Below are 16,321 nucleotides of genomic sequence, written 5' to 3'. Positions count from 1 at the left end.
AATAACACTAACATATTAAACCACAAGATTAATCGTAATTACATTGATTGCAATAATCAGTTAAAACAAGCTTGTTTAAAATTTTAGAAGTTGTCAATTACTTTAATATCAGCCGGTAATGGATTCCAAATTTTTATGCCATGAATCAGGAAAGAGTTTTCATAAATAGCAGAATTACTTCTTGGTAAACGCAGAGAGTCATGTCTGACATCGCCTCTTCTTAATGCAATCCGCAGAAATTCTAATTTTGATCTAAATAATTGATTACAATTTAGTTTGATTTCTTTGTAAAATAAACAAGCATAAAAAATTGTGTAAGTAAAAATTTTATTGTCGGTACAGTATAAACTCAATTATAAAAAAACTAACAATTATTACAATTTAACAGTAAAATATTTCATTCTTTGGTTTTCTTTAGTATCCTCAGAGAGCTGTCTCCATATTTAGCGATCAGTTCGTCAACGAATCGATCCTTCAATTTTTTAAGGCACCTAAAAAAAATTAAAATTACTGTTAATTAATTCACATCAATTAACTCGATCACGAAAAATTACCTGCGGTATAGAGAGTCAGTGCGAAATTTTCCGATATCTAAACTCGGAGCATGCGGACGGTGAATAATAAAAACGTCCGGCAGCACAATATAACTTAAATTGAATTTATTAATTTCTTAATTAAAATTTATTATATCGCATATGTATATGTATATATATGTACCTGTATCCCAAGGCAGTTAAATGAGTTATATATGAGACTTTATTCCATCCGAAACCGATGAATCGTTCGTCGTACAGTGGCGCTGATTTATGTACTACGATATAAGGCTCGAAATCTGGTTCCCATGTCACTTGATAAGGTTCAATAGCCGATTTCCAATTACTGTAATTAGTCGCGGCGTGACCTTTTGTCCATACGTGATAACGGAACGTGTACAAAACACCGTAATTCAGATATTTTATTAATTCTTCTTTATTTACGGGAAATGTGAACCTAAAAAATCATTTTTTTATCTTTTTACTGTACGATATCTTTAATAAATTAATGTAATTACACAGAAGCTCTCATTGAACTGATAAAAAAATTAATTTAATTATTTTTTAAAATTGAAAATAAAATTTATTAAATTGTTTTTTCATTTGGTTGATTAAATGAGAAGCAGATTTATAAAATAAAAATAAAACCTGTAACGTTGGGTTTCAAAGGCTGGCACAATTAATGCATTTTTATAAAAGGTATCAGTTCCATTGATATTTAGTTTATAAATATATGATATTAATTTTTCATATAAATTTACTGGTGGTAAAAAATCAATATCCAATTGAAATATATACGGAGTTGATATTTGCGATATTGCGACATTGCGTAAATAATTTATGGGATAAAATTCCTGTAATTTTATTTAAATTAATAAAATAAATATATGATTTTGGTATTAAAAAAAAAAAAATGTTGGAAATTATAAGGGCGTAAAAAAAAAGTTTTTATTTGCCCTCATGTTTTAATGATGGAATCTTTTGCTAAAATACGCCCTTATATCTGTAACGCGATATTTATATATTAGGGTAGTCGTTAAATATTAAATTTTCTCAGACGCCCCATAAAAAGCTTCTTTTTAGTGAAAAACACGTGGGGAATTTTGTTTCTTCTTTTTAAGTAAAAAATAACACGTGCCTCAGGACGATCACAATTTTTCGATACAATCGCGGTTTTTTTATAATATCTCATGAAATATGCAGATTAAAGGAAAAAATCATAGAACCAATTTTGTAGGAAATTAAATTTCTGACAAAAAAGGTCATATTTATTTTTTTTATAAAATGTGTATTTATGAAGATATTTAAAAAAAACTTTTTTTAGGTCTTATGAATTGAGCGTTTTAAGGATTACAAATGTTTTTTTTAAATATCTCCTGAAATATGCAGATTAAAGGAAAAAATCATAGGAACAATTTTGTAGAGAATTAAATTTCTGACAAAAAAGGTCATGTTCATTTTTTCTATAAAATGCGTATTTAGGAAGATATTTAAAAAAAACGTTTTTTAGGTCTTATGAATTGAGCGTTTTAAGGATTACAAATGTTTTTTTTAAATATCTTCCTAAATACACATTTTATAAAAAAAATGAATACGACCTTTTTTGTCAGTAATTTATTTTCCTACAAAATTGTTTCTATGATTTTTTCCTTTAATCTGCATATTTCATGAGATATTTAAAAAAAACCGCGATCGTATCGAAAAGTGAACTTTGATCGTCCTGAGGCGCGTGTTCTTTTTACTTAAAAAGAAAAAAACCAAATTCCCCACGTATTTTTTACTAAAAAGAAATTTTTTATAGGGCGCCTGAGAAAATTTAATTTGTAATGACCTCATATATATACATATATATGTATGTATACTTACTCCGTCTTTATAGACAACGTGATAGGCGATATTTTTTCTGATCCTCAGTACATCTGAGTTGCGAATGAAATCAAGAAACGACTGAACTTCTGCGTCTGTTAAATAAACAGCGACGCTAATCGTTCCAGGCCATCGTCTGCACAATTCATCTAACAGCGTTATTCTATCAAAACTACACTGGGTTACAAGACCGACGTCTGCGTCTATGTAATTGTCGTACTGATATTCGCGTAAAAATAAATGCGTGCGATAAGTTATCGATGAACTTTTCGTAAATTTTTGACAATTGTCAGCAGCCTCTGTCTGCAATAATAAAACATATTTATTTACATTTATTTACAGTAATTGTGTAGCTTTAATGACAAAAACTGAAAGTTACATATGGGAGGTTCTGGATTGGATCGCAGCCAAACAATTTACGCCTCAACAAGTTGCCGTTCATGTCGAGAAATATTTTATGCATTTTATTGAAATCGTTTGAATTTTTGTTTTTTACGTTTTGCTTCCGCGGTGAATTCCAATGGAGTATCTGGAATTTTTTAAATTTATTATTGGTTTTGTAATAACAAATATATGTATTGTAATATTATAATAGTGGTTTTATTGTTACGGAATCAACTGAAGGCTGATAAATAAATTTTTGAATTTAAAAATTTAAAATAATTGGGCGCGATTGAAACGCGAGTTTACGGTGCATAGAAATTTAATTGATTAATAATAATAATAATGAAATTTTAAATCGGTGAAAAATAACACACGGTTATGAAATTGGAAAAATTCAATCTGAGGCTGAAATTAAAAGTGGGTCAAATAAATATATATGTTTTAATTTTTTAATAAATTTTAAATTAACTCTATTTACAAACGCTGACCGACCTCACTTATTATATACATTTTTTTTAAATTAAAAATTGGAAGAAATTTGACTACGATTTTTTTAAAATTACGTGCGGTATTGTAGTGACAAAGCGTTATATATATATATATATATATAGCATTCCAAATAAAATCACTAGTGACATGCACTTTTAGGAAAAAAAAATATTCAAGATCGATTTTATTTTTTTTTCCTTTGGTAAAAATAAAAAATCAATTTTCTATCAAAGTTGGAATGTTTCTACTTTTTTTTTTTTTTTAAATTCCACAAAATTCTAAAGTTAATAGAAAAACTTTTTAGCAATATTTTATTTTGTTCAAAGGTTTTTTTTTATCCGCTGCCAATTATTTTATCTAGTAAATAAAAAAAAATACAAAAATTCGCGTGACTTAAGAGTTTCATAATTGAGTTAAAAATGATCTCATATTTTTTTTTAATTTCTCTCATAAAAGTACCGGGACAAAAAAAAATTATGTCATAAAATATCGCAATTAAAAATTTTGAAGACTTTGAGGATCAACGAAGTGAAGTTTAAAATTTAAATCTTAAAAAATAAAAAAATAAATAAATTTTACTCGGATTTGTTTGGCTTTGGTATAACATTGGTCGCTAATCGTATGATCACTCAGTTGGACATTCCAGGTACAGTCTAATATAAAAACCATCCGCGGATTATCCTTGATAACGGCATTAATAATATCTTGATCGGCTAAACTCGTTTCGTAAAGCTCTTTGATAACAACCTGGGTAGTATTGATCCACAATTCACTAAATTTATTTTCCCGAAGAGCTTTCAGATTCATCAGCATCACTCCGGTGTTGAAGCCGCGACCAATAGCCGGCCAAGGTCTCTGTCCACTTTCAGAAATTTTTATGTACCAGTCGCTCTGGTTTTCAGCCAACGCCAATTCATATTTATTTTTATTATCACTATCCATTTCATGAAATATTTTCCACAGATCGTAGATGTCATTCAGCACAGTGACGTCTGTGTCCAGTAGTACAACCTTTTCAATGCTCAGAATTTCTGGTAAAATTAATTTCAGAAGACCGTAAACGCCTGAGTAATGTTTGTTCCGAACCCATGATACTTTTGGTATCCATACACTCGCTGAGTAAAATGTCACGTTAACTAAAATAATTAATTATTTTTATTTTAGTTTTTATAATTTTAGGAAGGGCTCAAAATGAGACACAATTTTTTAACAAAAAAATTTCTCTTGCCGAATATTTATTTGCAGTCTCTAGAAAAAATATGGGGGAAGTTGGTCAGCCCAAATAATTATACCACTGAGATTTTTGACCAGAAAAATTTTTTTTTTAGAGTTTATTTTACCCATTAACTTTTTTGATATGAAGGCTGACCAATTTACCCCACATTTATCTAGAGTGCAGATAAAAATTTTAAATAAAAATCAGTCTCTGCTCGTCTCCTTTATTTTTACTCTACGATTAATTTTAAATTTATTTCAAGAATTCAAAATTTACAATTCATAATTCCCGCGAAATTTAAAAAAATCCATAAATAATTACCGTGCGGTAAATTCCATGTTTTAAATAAAACAGTCAAGGTTCTATTGGAAATTTCATCAACGATAAAGTGAAAACGTAACGGCTTAGTGCGATAAAATAATAATGACTTGATAACAGTAATTAACGATTGTGTCGAATTGTAACCAGCGCAAACCATCGCAATTTCAATGTAATTACAATCATTTTCCTAAAATAAAAATTACATTAAATTAACTAAATAAATAAATATAAATATATGCTGCGAATAATTAAAAATTAAGCGGCTAATTAAATAATTTAATATATATAATTACATAATTATTTATCAGCGGCTTTGGATAAATTGATTCGCTTGTTAATTTACTTTCTACCGATGGTATTATTTTTTCATTTACTTTGACGTCTGACGGAACTGAAAAATAAATAAACGAATAATTAATGTATACGAACCTAATTAAATATAAATATATCGTTTATTATAATTAATTAATTAATTAATTAATAAATTAAATTTAAATTACCATTTAGTAGGGAATAAATAAATATCATTATTGATATTATAAATATGACTAATAAACATTTTAACCAGAGTCGTGCCATTGTAATTCGTCGTACATTCTTGTTAATTAAACGTAATAACCGTTTGCAATAAAAGTCTGGAAAAAAAATTACTTGTAACAATTGAATTTAAAAAAAAATTTTAAAAAAACAATTACCTGTAAACATTTTTTGAATAAATCAACTCCATTTCTATGTGTAACTACACGTGTTATTAATTATTTAATTTTAGTAACCATTATTATTAAATGTATGTAAATATATATAATAATACTTGGAAAATATGAAAATATGAAATATTTAAATAATAAAATGAGTTAGAGTGAGCGAGTAATTAAATTCGTCGGTTGACGTGCCCACATGATTCTAATTTGTCAATTAAAAATTACAAAACAAACTTAGATGTATAACCTTTACATATATGTTATATTTGTAGTATATATATGTGTGTTTTTATTTAGCTCAGTGTATTTTCTTCTTTATTTACTGCCGCCCTTTATTTTTGTAACTTTTCTTTTCTTTTACCAGCCCGATAAAATTTTTTAACTTTCGCGGGAAAATTTAAATATTCAAAAATATTTAAATTATTTTAAAGATAAAATATTAATTAAAATACTTCCAGGTGAGATATTGATTTTGAAAATGACATTAATTATTATTACTCATATTTTTACATATATATGCATATATATTTTTGATAAATTTACTTTTTAAAAGTATTCATAATTTATAATCCAATAATCGCTTTGATAAAATAATAATTCGATATCTCTTTTTAAAATTCATATTTTTTATCCATTTAAGTTTTTTTTTTATTAAATTTCATATTATATATTTTGAGGGACATTAATTATTAAAAATTGCGAATCGATACCAGAAATTTTATAAATTAATAGCGAACTCATTTTGAAAAGTGAAGGGGAAAAAAACATGAAATTCAAAATGATTGCCATTTTGTGATTTTTAAATGCAGAAATACTCAATAATATGTAAATTTTTAATGAAATTAATTATGAAAATAGTTTAATTTATATATGTTAACAACTAGGGAGCATTGTGATGACATGAGTCATATTTAATATGAATATATATATATTTATATATCTTGAGCTAACTATCTCTAATTTTCAACGTATTAAATAAATATGAACCTGTGTCACTTACAAGTATTACTGAAAATATAAAAATTAAATATGAATATTAATTTTCAAACGTTAATTAATTTATTCTTATATCGACTCATCAGTCACAGGAATTTAAAAAATTACAAAATGTCAGAATATAAATTTTTTTTATTTATAAAAAAAAAATATATAAAATTAAATTATTAATTAATAATTATAAATATAAAATAATTAATATATATTTAATGAGAAGTGTTAAAATAATTAATTAAAATAATAAATCCCTATTCCATACTCAATTTATCGGATATTTAAATATACAGATAAATGAATTGGGTTTTAAAGTCTAAGTATTAAGAAAACTTATAAAATAATTTGTTAAATAATTAAAAAATATATAAAAGGGTACGGAGTTAAATGATTCTTATTATAAATACAAAAAATCAATAATTATTTAATTTATTTCTGTCGTATGAGCGGGAGAAGTTGACGGCTCATTAATATCATCGTCTACTTTTCTTATCCTCTGCAATTCAGTAGCCCGCGATCTAAAAATATTATTTATTTATTTAATAATAATAATAATGATAATGATATAAATTATATAAATATATAAAATACCTCATTTGTGCTTCTTCTAATTCCCGCTCATTCTTACGACCCTGCAATGCTCTAAATGCAACGCATATTATTATCATTACAATTGGAATTAAACAGCCTAAGATAATACCCGATGTAACACCTGCTTGACGTGAACTATATTCTTGCTGACCTATTCCATAAATAATAATTTACTAATTTATTAACTAAATATAACGAGTGTGGATCTAGCAGACACCAGACAAATTTTAAATTGAAAATAAACAGAGTAAATAATTAAAAAAAAAATAATTATAAAAAATGCACTTATGAATTTCATTTTATTAATAATTTTAGACTGATGTCTGCTACTTTAACACTCATTAAATATATTTTATTTAATCATTTAACAGGGGAATGAAAATTTCACAAATGCTTTGGAAATTTCCATTCCACATTTAACCGACTCAAAATTTAATCAGCATAAAAAATAATAAATTAATTAATTAATACTCAAACTTTGTGGAATAGAAAATTTCCGTAGCATAAATTTATAATTTATTTTATTAAAAATTATTTATTTAAAAATTAGTCATACACTTAAAAAAAATACAATTAATTCCTTTTACTTAATAATAACAATAATAATTATAATTATAATTATAATAAAATACTCAAGACACTGGACATTATTTCTATTCCACAGAGTAAAAAAATCAAAGCTAATTAATTAATTTTTATACGATCCTGAAGTTAACAGACAATAAATAATTTTTGAATTTTTATTTTGACAATTTAATTTTAAAAAATTTAAAACCTAAAAAAATGCACATGTAGAAAATGAAAAAAACTGCAAGTGCATTTTTGTAAATACTTTTGTTTTTCATAATTTAGTTTTGAATAAATTCAAAAATTATTAGACGTCGGCTAACTTGAGTATCGTAATTTTTAATGATCCTGAAGTTACCAGACAATTCAAAATTTTTTGATTTTTTTTTCAACAAATCAATTACAAAAAAAATAAAAAATAAAAATATGCACATGTAGAAAATTTAAAAAACTACAGGTGCAATTTTTTCAAAATTTTTTTTTTTTTCAAATTTACCGTCTAAAATAAAATCCAAAAATTATTAGACGTCTGCTAACTTCAGTATCATAATTTTTATACATCGCTCTCTTTGCTAGGACTCGCAGTTTTTCTGTTGTCTGTCGAATCCGAGCCACTGACTACACTAGGTTCTGTAAGGTCCCAGTCTTTGTCCTCGAATTCAACGTCCGGTCTGTTGGGTAAGGGTTCGTGTGTGTGGTAACTTTTGTCGTAACTCCTGCGCTTCCATGCACTGGCGTTAGTTAGCGTACTCGAGTCACTAGTCGGCGAAGTTGCTCTATCAGGTCGTAAAACTGATCGCGTAAACGAGTCATTGTCAAGCGCAGAGCGTTCGGAAAAACGCCAGGACTTTGTTGAGCTGCCTTTGGTTGAATTTTTTTTAAGTAAAAAAAACAGTCCGGCTATTAAAGCTACCGCTGGAATTAATACCGCGCTTATGATACCCATAGTTGTCCATGCCGTGCGTTGCGAGTACTCGATCTGACCTACGTTTCATTTCATTAATTAATCGCCAACAGTTTTTTAAAATTTTAATCTTTGAAAAAATTAAGTCTGTAATTTTCGTTGGTAAAAATATTTGACTGCTGACTGGGTAACAAGTCGGTGATTTTTTAAAATTTATCAGATAAAATAATAAAATACTTACGTAGACACTCAGTGTAACCGAACTCTGGAATGTCCCAGTGCCCGTCCGGCATACAAGTCCGTCTCTGATCCCCGATCAAGACGAAATCCTGATTGCACTCAAAGGTAACTTTGGTACCGGGTATAAATAAAAAATTACTCTTACGTCCGAATCTTGGGGTCTCGAGTATTCCACAAGATACCGCTGAAAATAATTTTATTATTAACGAGACGTTTTAATCGATACTGATAAATAACAAATTTCCCAGACGTTAAATATTCAAATATGAAATATAAATAAACTCACTGCGGTCAGAATTTATAGCTTTGATTTGTGTCAGAGTGTCATGATAATTTTTTGTAAAGTGCGCGAGATCTCTATTTAATGTCATCGCGTAATCGTACTGACATTGATAGGAATCTCCGCATAATTCACGGGCAGTTTTAACGTCCGTTTCTCTAAAACATAAATAATTACAATAAATTATAAATTTCACGAGTTCATTGTTATTTAGTTGATTTAAAAATACCGTTCCATGGGTAGAAAATCTTCAGGCCGACGTCGCCACTCGGGAACGAACGTGCGGTTCGAATAGAAGCTCGCAGAGCGACCGAACTCCTGTTCAAACAGCGAATTTCCTTTGTAAGGATCGACTTTGTCTTCGAGCAGCCAATTTATTGCGAAATCTTTGTGGAGTGATTCGAAATTATCCAAGTTACCGTACGGCACTTGCCGTCCGTCAGGCAGAACGAATTCGTCCAAAATGTCGTTGCTCCAGTTACCGAACAATCCGCGCGTTTTATTCTAAAATTAATTAATTGATGAATTAATTAATTGTTAATTGACATTAAAAAAAATATCATCAGTACCATATATGTCCAGGGTAAATAAACGCGCGCAGACATGAATCCTTGATTTTCAATAACTTCAACACCAACGCCCGTATCAAACATAATTATAACTTCGCTTTGATTTAAAATATAAGTGGGCGTGTAAACAACGACACCATGAAAGTGTTGAAATTTTAACGACTGTCTGTCAAAGTAAACCCGCCTTCCTTCGGCAAAAACATCTAAGCGATACCGCCACTGAGCTATGGGTGGTCTTATGCGGACTTCAATTGTCGCTGTATTGTTACCTTTCGCTGGATGAAAATTTAAATAAATATTTAGTATCCAAAGCAAACTAACGATTGAATAATTAAGTAAATAAATAAATTACCAGCAATGGCAGTTAATTGCGTGCCGCGGACTTCGCCGTAAAAATTATTACCGACTTGTTCAAAGCGACCCTGTATGTCCAATTTGTCTTTTTCGTCGTTGACACGCACGAGAATAAATTCGCCTTTGCCGTTGAATGTGTAGGGGACGTTGTCGAAAGTGACGATATGGGGGTCGCCGAAGACCGCAGCCACTGCTGGGGATTGATAGGCAATGCAGTCTTGGGACGGCCTTCTCTCAAACCGAAAAGTTTCGCAGCCCACGGCTTGTTCTTCTTGCCACAAGCAACAAGTGTACATGGGCGTGACGTCGTGGTACCAGTGAGAAAGACTGGGTACTTTGTTGGCTTCATTCCAGGGTAAATAACCGAGATTGTGTGAACGATGTGGCTTTGATCCCCATTGTTGGTCGTATGTTAACATTAAATATTCGTTCTTATCGTAACAGCACTGCTGCTGAGAGCCGTCTAAGCTGGAAAATTTGTTAATCAATTGATTAATTAGGCCCGTCAATAAAATACCTTCGCACTTATGGGGGAGGACGGCTGCGCAATTTTAAAATTAAGGGGGATAGCCACTGTGAAATTTCAAAAAAAAATTTTTTTTTATTAAATGAAAGTGTATATGTTCAAAAATATGTATCTCAAGTTTTATATGAAAATTCCGAATATTTTTCAAGTTATAGTCATTTTTGTGACAGCACGTCAACTGACTGTTGCATCAACTAAAAACTTTAAACGCATTTTTCTCGAAACTACTTTTTTTGAACTGGCGGCATCTGTAATTTGCATAAATATCAACCGATTCGCAACTTTTTTTTTTGCCGTATTCGTCTATTCAGTAGCTAAAGTTGCACGTAGGGGATTTTGAAAATTTTGATTTTTAAGATTTTTGAGGGCTGTTTGAATCCAAAAAAATAAGAAAAAAAACGAAAAAATTTTTAATATGTCGCCATTTTTTTTCAAATCCAAATTTTCAAAATCCCTTATGTGCAACGATAACCACATGCGTACAGATTACAACGCCGTTTGGTTTTTTTGTTTCTGATAATCCGTTTTTGAGTTAGAGATGACACCGTGGGGGAAATTTTTTTGTTGCTCCACAAAAATGCTTATAACTTTGTAACAACATGATATTTTTTAATGAAAATTTAGGAGAATTATCTTCAATGTATACTTTAAAAAACAAAAAAAACCCGATCCCCAAATTCCTTTATTATCCCAGTCAAAAAAATTCCCGAAAATCACCTGTTTTTTCGCTCCTCACAGTGGCTATCCCCCTTAAAAGCTAGTGACTTATTTCGTGTAGGATTTCAAAATTTCTGATTCAATATTAATTTATTTTTTTTTATGACTGAGAATAAATTTAAAAAATTACTTTGGCGATCCACTTTTAACGCAATGTATTGCTCCGCTATTATAAAAACAATTTGGATTTGAATCTTTGTCGCAGTCGTAGTCTGGTAGAAAACGGCCTTTGTCATAGAGCGCGTGCTCTAATTTACAAGGGCAGAGGGAAATTTCGGCGGCAAAATTTTTTAAGTAACGGTCATGTTTGATCCACTGGTTGCAGAGTTCCTCGGGCCACTTGGGGCCGTACGAGCGCTCCCACTGAGGGCTAAAGTACCACGCGAGGGGAATCGGTTTACTCCACAGTACTCTGAAATAAAATAAATTTTCATTAATCTTTAGTTTAAATATTTACTTTTATTTAACTTACGGAGTTATTTGTAAGCCGGAGTACTCTGCTGGGTTTGTTAGATTTATTTGAATGAATCCGAACTGCATGTTCAATTGATAAGGCGTTTCACGATTGCGATATGATGCGGGAACTATTATGTACTCCCCGGTATTTGTTGTTCCTCTCTATAAAAAAAATATATTTACTTAGGAAAAGTAATTGGAAAATTTTTTTACTTTAAAAACCAACCTCGAGAATGTCGATGTATTCAAATTCGGAGCGTATTGACGTTTCGCGATATCCCCAAATAGATATTTGTACTTCAGCATTTAAATTACTTGTTAAATTGTAAGCGTTCCATGTTATTTTAATTTCCCGCGGATCGCGTTCGTGGACTGCGCGGTTTTGAAAAAATATTTTTTCCGTTGCTGTCGCTGGGGTTTCTATCAATTATATATTTTTTTAAATTATTAGTGTCTTTTTTTTTTAATTACAGTCTAGTCGCGTTATGAACCCGCTTACGGGGGTGTAGGGGAATTAAATTCTAAGAGTTCCTGTACCCCCACTTCTGCCCACCGTAACTTACTGTCACACTTCCCCTACTTTACAAGCGTGTGAGTTCGTACATGATTATTTTCATAGTCATAGGGGGAAAGGTCGAATAGAAAAATAAGTCGGACTCATAACGTCTCGACTGTAATTCAAAATTTGAAATTTGAAATTTGAAATTTAAAATTACCAATGAAATATTTTCCTTTCCAGTCAAACCGGCCACTATTAATAGCAACTGCAAATCTGATGTATCCTTCAGCTTGAACGTAAGGCTGGACACAAATCGCACGATTGACGTCGATAACCGTTCCCATAACGTCGACAGTATCGAAAAGACAGCGGACTTTATCCGTCTTCTCAAAACAAGGGCCCGTTATATTAACGACAGTACCGCCCAACATATTTCCACTTTCTGGTGCAAAGACCAGAGGCAAATGTGCGCCGTCTAAAAAAATTCACTCAAATTATTGTGACGTAAATTTTATGAATTGTTTTTTTTTTTTTTTAATCAGACGGAAACGTACCGATATCTTTATTACAAGTACCGAGCATTATTTTTTCGTCAATTCTAAAGATATGACGGCCGTTGAAACCATTGGCCCACCCGCGGCTTGTAAGATATGTCGAAGTGGAACTCTGAGAGTACGGTTTGTATTCATAAGCTTGTGTGCCATTTCCGGCATTGAAACCGATCTAAAATGCAAATTTATTTATTATATTTTAAATTTACAGTCGAACTCCATTAACTCGGACAGTTAGTCTACGGAGGAGCGTAAATTTCTGGGAATTTCCGAGTTATCGAATGCCCCTTCTTCCTTAAAAAGAGAACTACAACGCATGCACTCACATCACATTTAGGATGCATATTAGGGTGATCCAAAAAATAACAATTTTTTTTTTTTTCTCGCAAACAGGTTTAAAAGTTTCATTTAGATAAAAAAAGACGCCTGTGAAAATTAGAGCTCTTAATATTAACATTAAGAGGTTCCTCATCGCACTTTTCTATTTTCCATAAGAATAACATGGAAAAAATTTTTTTTACGTCTTCTGATTTTTATAAGTAGCTAACGATGCGTCATAGGAATAATTGGCAGGCATGTGTTTGTAGGGAATTAAATGCTCTACAAAAAAAGATTCTTATCATTTTTTGAGGAATCTATTTGTTCAAAAGTTATTTGAGGTTGAAGTCGAATTCATATTAAATTTTAAGATTTTCTTACTTTTCCGGCGAAACCATCAGACCTATTACAAAATATCATTAGACCTTTTTTGTAGACAATTTCATTCCCTAGAAGTTATTTCCAATAAAGTTTTTTTGAATTCCGCATCGTTTTCTAGTTATTTTTATTTTAATGTCAAGCTCTTAAAATCGATCAGAAGACTATTTTTTTTTTGAGCATGACATTAAAATAAAAATAACTAGAAAACAATGCGGAATTCGAAAAAACTTTATAAGAAATAACTTCTAGGGAATAAAATTGTCTACAAAAAAGGTCTAATGATATTTTGTAATAGGTCTGATGGTTTCGCCGGAAAAGTAAGAAAATCTTAAAATTTAATATGAATTCGACTTCAACCTCAAATAACTTTTGAACAAATAGATTCCTCAAAAAATGATAAGAATCTTTTTTTGTAGAGCATTCAATTCCCTACAAAAATATGCCTGCCAATTATTCTTATGACGCATCGTAAGCTACTTATAAAAATCAGAAGACGTAATAAAAATTTTTTCCATGTTATTCTTATGGAAAATAGAAAAGTGCGATGAGGAACCTCTTAATGTTAATATTAAGAGCTCTAATTTTCACAGGCGTCTTTTTTTATCTAAATGAAACTTTTGAACCTGTTTGCGAGGAAAAAAAAATAATTTGTTATTTTTTGGATCACCCTAATGCATAAACAAATATACACAGACATAGCATTGGGGGGAGACAGCATAGCTCGTGATGGGGGTCAAGATTCAGATGAACTTCCGAGATAATGGAATCCGAGTTAATGGAGTTCGACTTATTATTTTATTGGCGGCAGTAAATATTTTAATTAAATTTACATAAGCGGGCGTGCCACCCTCGCCGCCGGTGGTGTCACCGCCGGCCTCGGTGTGCGCCGTCCAGGACAAGTCCAAGTAATTAAAAATAGCGTAAGTGTAAACTTCATCAGTGGCCAGTACTAATTGAAAAGTATTTGTTTTGTAAAGCGAGTTATCGATACCGCCGGCAAAAGACATATTTTTCCAGGTCACTATCACTGCGTGCTTCGGATCAAAGGTGTCAGAGCCGACTACACCCTCTCTGATGTCCCACTTTACCCGTTCCCGTAACTCTACCCCAAATTGATCTGTACGTTTCTGTAAATTTCTTTCCTGTCTAAAATTAATGGAAAAATTTTGTGCTGTCATTTAAAAAATTAATGAGTAAAATTATTTAGGAATAAAAAATCACCTGAAATAAACCCCAGGCTTACGCTGGTCGGCATCAGTAGGCCTCAGAGTTCCAATCCGGCACTTGCTGAAAAAAATACCAATAAACGCGGGGTCGTTTCTCTTCGGCCAGTCTTTTACCGGAAAAACTAAAGGGTACGTGTAGTGTTCCGGCGAATCGCTGAACTCCAAAAATCCATTCATCGAGACCTGGAGACAGAATTGTGCTGCCAATTAATTACAATAAAAATAAATAATTAAAATGTGAGTAAAAAAAAACTAACACGGGTGTAATTGTAACGAAAACCGTAGAACGGTAACTGGAAATTAAAATTTTTATGGATTTGCGGTGAAGACGAGTGTATATTAGTCTGGTAATCGCCCATATTATCGTCGCCGCCTTTGTCGAAGTACCAGTACATGAACTCAGATCTTATTTTTCTCCATCTCGCCTCAGTCATAACATAATAATTAACTGAGTACTCTGGTGAGGGTGCGTATCTGTTAGCCTCCGGATCATCGGAGTCTAAAATATTAAAAATAAATTATAATTTTAATTATAATTATAATTATAAATGATATCATAAAATACAAGACAACAATAAATTATTACTATGAATCATTCCACGATTCATACAAGTGAGTAACTGATAACAAACAGATAAGACGGAATGTAATCAAAGTTAATATTTTTTTTTTATTAAATTTAGTGATACTATTTATAATCACACATGCTACGTACTCAGCTCGATTTATCTCATTCATAATTTGTCATTACACTAATCAATTATCATTAATTACAATTATAATTATTATTGGAACAGCCAAAAAAAAAATTGTTTGTTTAAAGAAACTGCAGGAGAAAAAATTTTACCTGTTACAATTTAATGATAAAATGGTCACGCCCATTGATAAAAAACTCACCATAATGGACATATTTTTCAGTCTTGTTCGTCCCGTTGAACTCCTTCGTCAGGACGACGTCGAACTCGTTTTTCTCACCCCCGGAATTGACTTCCGGCTGCGCGGGGTCGGCGCCCATTGAAGAAACTTCCGCGCCCTCGTTCCTAAGACTTTCTGGCTCAAGGTCCAGCAGCTCTGGCCCCGTCTCGGTATTTTCTTTTAATTTTTCATCAAAGAAGTAGTCGACGTTGGCCCAGGGATCTGGTGCTAGCGACCCAGGATCCCTCGCATCCGAAGTATTGGTTAATTTAAAATTAATCTTGGTAATTAATATTAAGAACAATAATTTATTTAATGACATTATTTTAATTCGCATTGTAAACTGGTGGCTTATTTCTATTACTATCGCTAAGTATTATCTTAGTCTTGAGATGACCCGAGGCTAAGAATCGTTTACACTGAACTGAGCCGACGAGAACAGTTACAGATGATAACTCATGATATTATCACACTATCCGGTGATAACGTTCGCTTATCTTCATATCTTTGTACTTTTTTTGTTTTATTTCCTAGTGTGTGAGGCAAATATATGAGTAGCCCTTTCGGCCTACTTTTCAAATATCTCTGACGTAAAAAAAAATTATACTTTTATTCATAAATTATTTTTTAATTTATATATATATATATATATTATGTATATATATATTTTTTTTTATTCAATGTAGTCGTTATTATACAGTAAGAAATGACAATTTTTTAGAAAAAA

General features: G+C 30.8%; 2 protein-coding genes across 3 annotated transcripts; both read right to left on the bottom strand.

Annotated features, from left to right (window-relative positions):
• Positions 1 to 316: 316 nt before the first annotated feature.
• LOC130677547 (xylosyl- and glucuronyltransferase LARGE1-like) lies at positions 317 to 5,770 on the bottom strand. The gene is made up of 11 exons (XM_057484340.1): positions 5,505 to 5,770; positions 5,310 to 5,444; positions 5,103 to 5,200; positions 4,810 to 4,996; positions 3,852 to 4,408; positions 2,779 to 2,928; positions 2,400 to 2,702; positions 1,182 to 1,387; positions 718 to 990; positions 555 to 647; positions 317 to 491 (listed from the first exon to the last, which is right to left on the bottom strand). Exons 1-11 carry the CDS (start codon positions 5,512 to 5,514, stop codon positions 398 to 400), a joined length of 2,106 nt encoding a protein of 701 aa, XP_057340323.1. The 5' UTR covers positions 5,515 to 5,770; the 3' UTR covers positions 317 to 397.
• A 959-nt stretch (positions 5,771 to 6,729) lies between these two features.
• On the bottom strand, positions 6,730 to 16,090 carry LOC130677262 (protein mesh). 2 transcript variants are annotated; one of them, XM_057483948.1, is made up of 16 exons: positions 15,577 to 16,090; positions 14,937 to 15,178; positions 14,675 to 14,862; positions 14,284 to 14,599; positions 12,758 to 12,926; positions 12,421 to 12,678; positions 11,931 to 12,124; positions 11,721 to 11,866; positions 11,379 to 11,660; positions 10,004 to 10,473; positions 9,652 to 9,926; positions 9,312 to 9,586; positions 9,089 to 9,240; positions 8,804 to 8,986; positions 7,092 to 7,242; positions 6,730 to 7,018 (listed from the first exon to the last, which is right to left on the bottom strand). In XM_057483948.1, the coding sequence occupies exons 1-16, from the start codon at positions 15,929 to 15,931 to the stop codon at positions 6,925 to 6,927; spliced, it is 3,750 nt and encodes a 1,249-aa protein (XP_057339931.1). In that variant the 5' UTR covers positions 15,932 to 16,090; the 3' UTR covers positions 6,730 to 6,924. The 2 variants fall into 2 exon arrangements, with proteins under 2 accessions (XP_057339931.1, XP_057339930.1); XM_057483947.1 differs by lacking the exons at positions 6,730 to 7,018; positions 7,092 to 7,242 and adding an exon at positions 7,735 to 8,642.
• Between the last annotated feature and the right edge of the window lie 231 nt (positions 16,091 to 16,321).

Source organism: Microplitis mediator, chromosome 11, assembly GCF_029852145.1.
Source record: "Microplitis mediator isolate UGA2020A chromosome 11, iyMicMedi2.1, whole genome shotgun sequence".
Lineage (NCBI taxonomy): Eukaryota > Metazoa > Arthropoda > Insecta > Hymenoptera > Braconidae > Microplitis > Microplitis mediator.
This window is presented reverse-complemented; position numbering and strand designations above follow the sequence as displayed.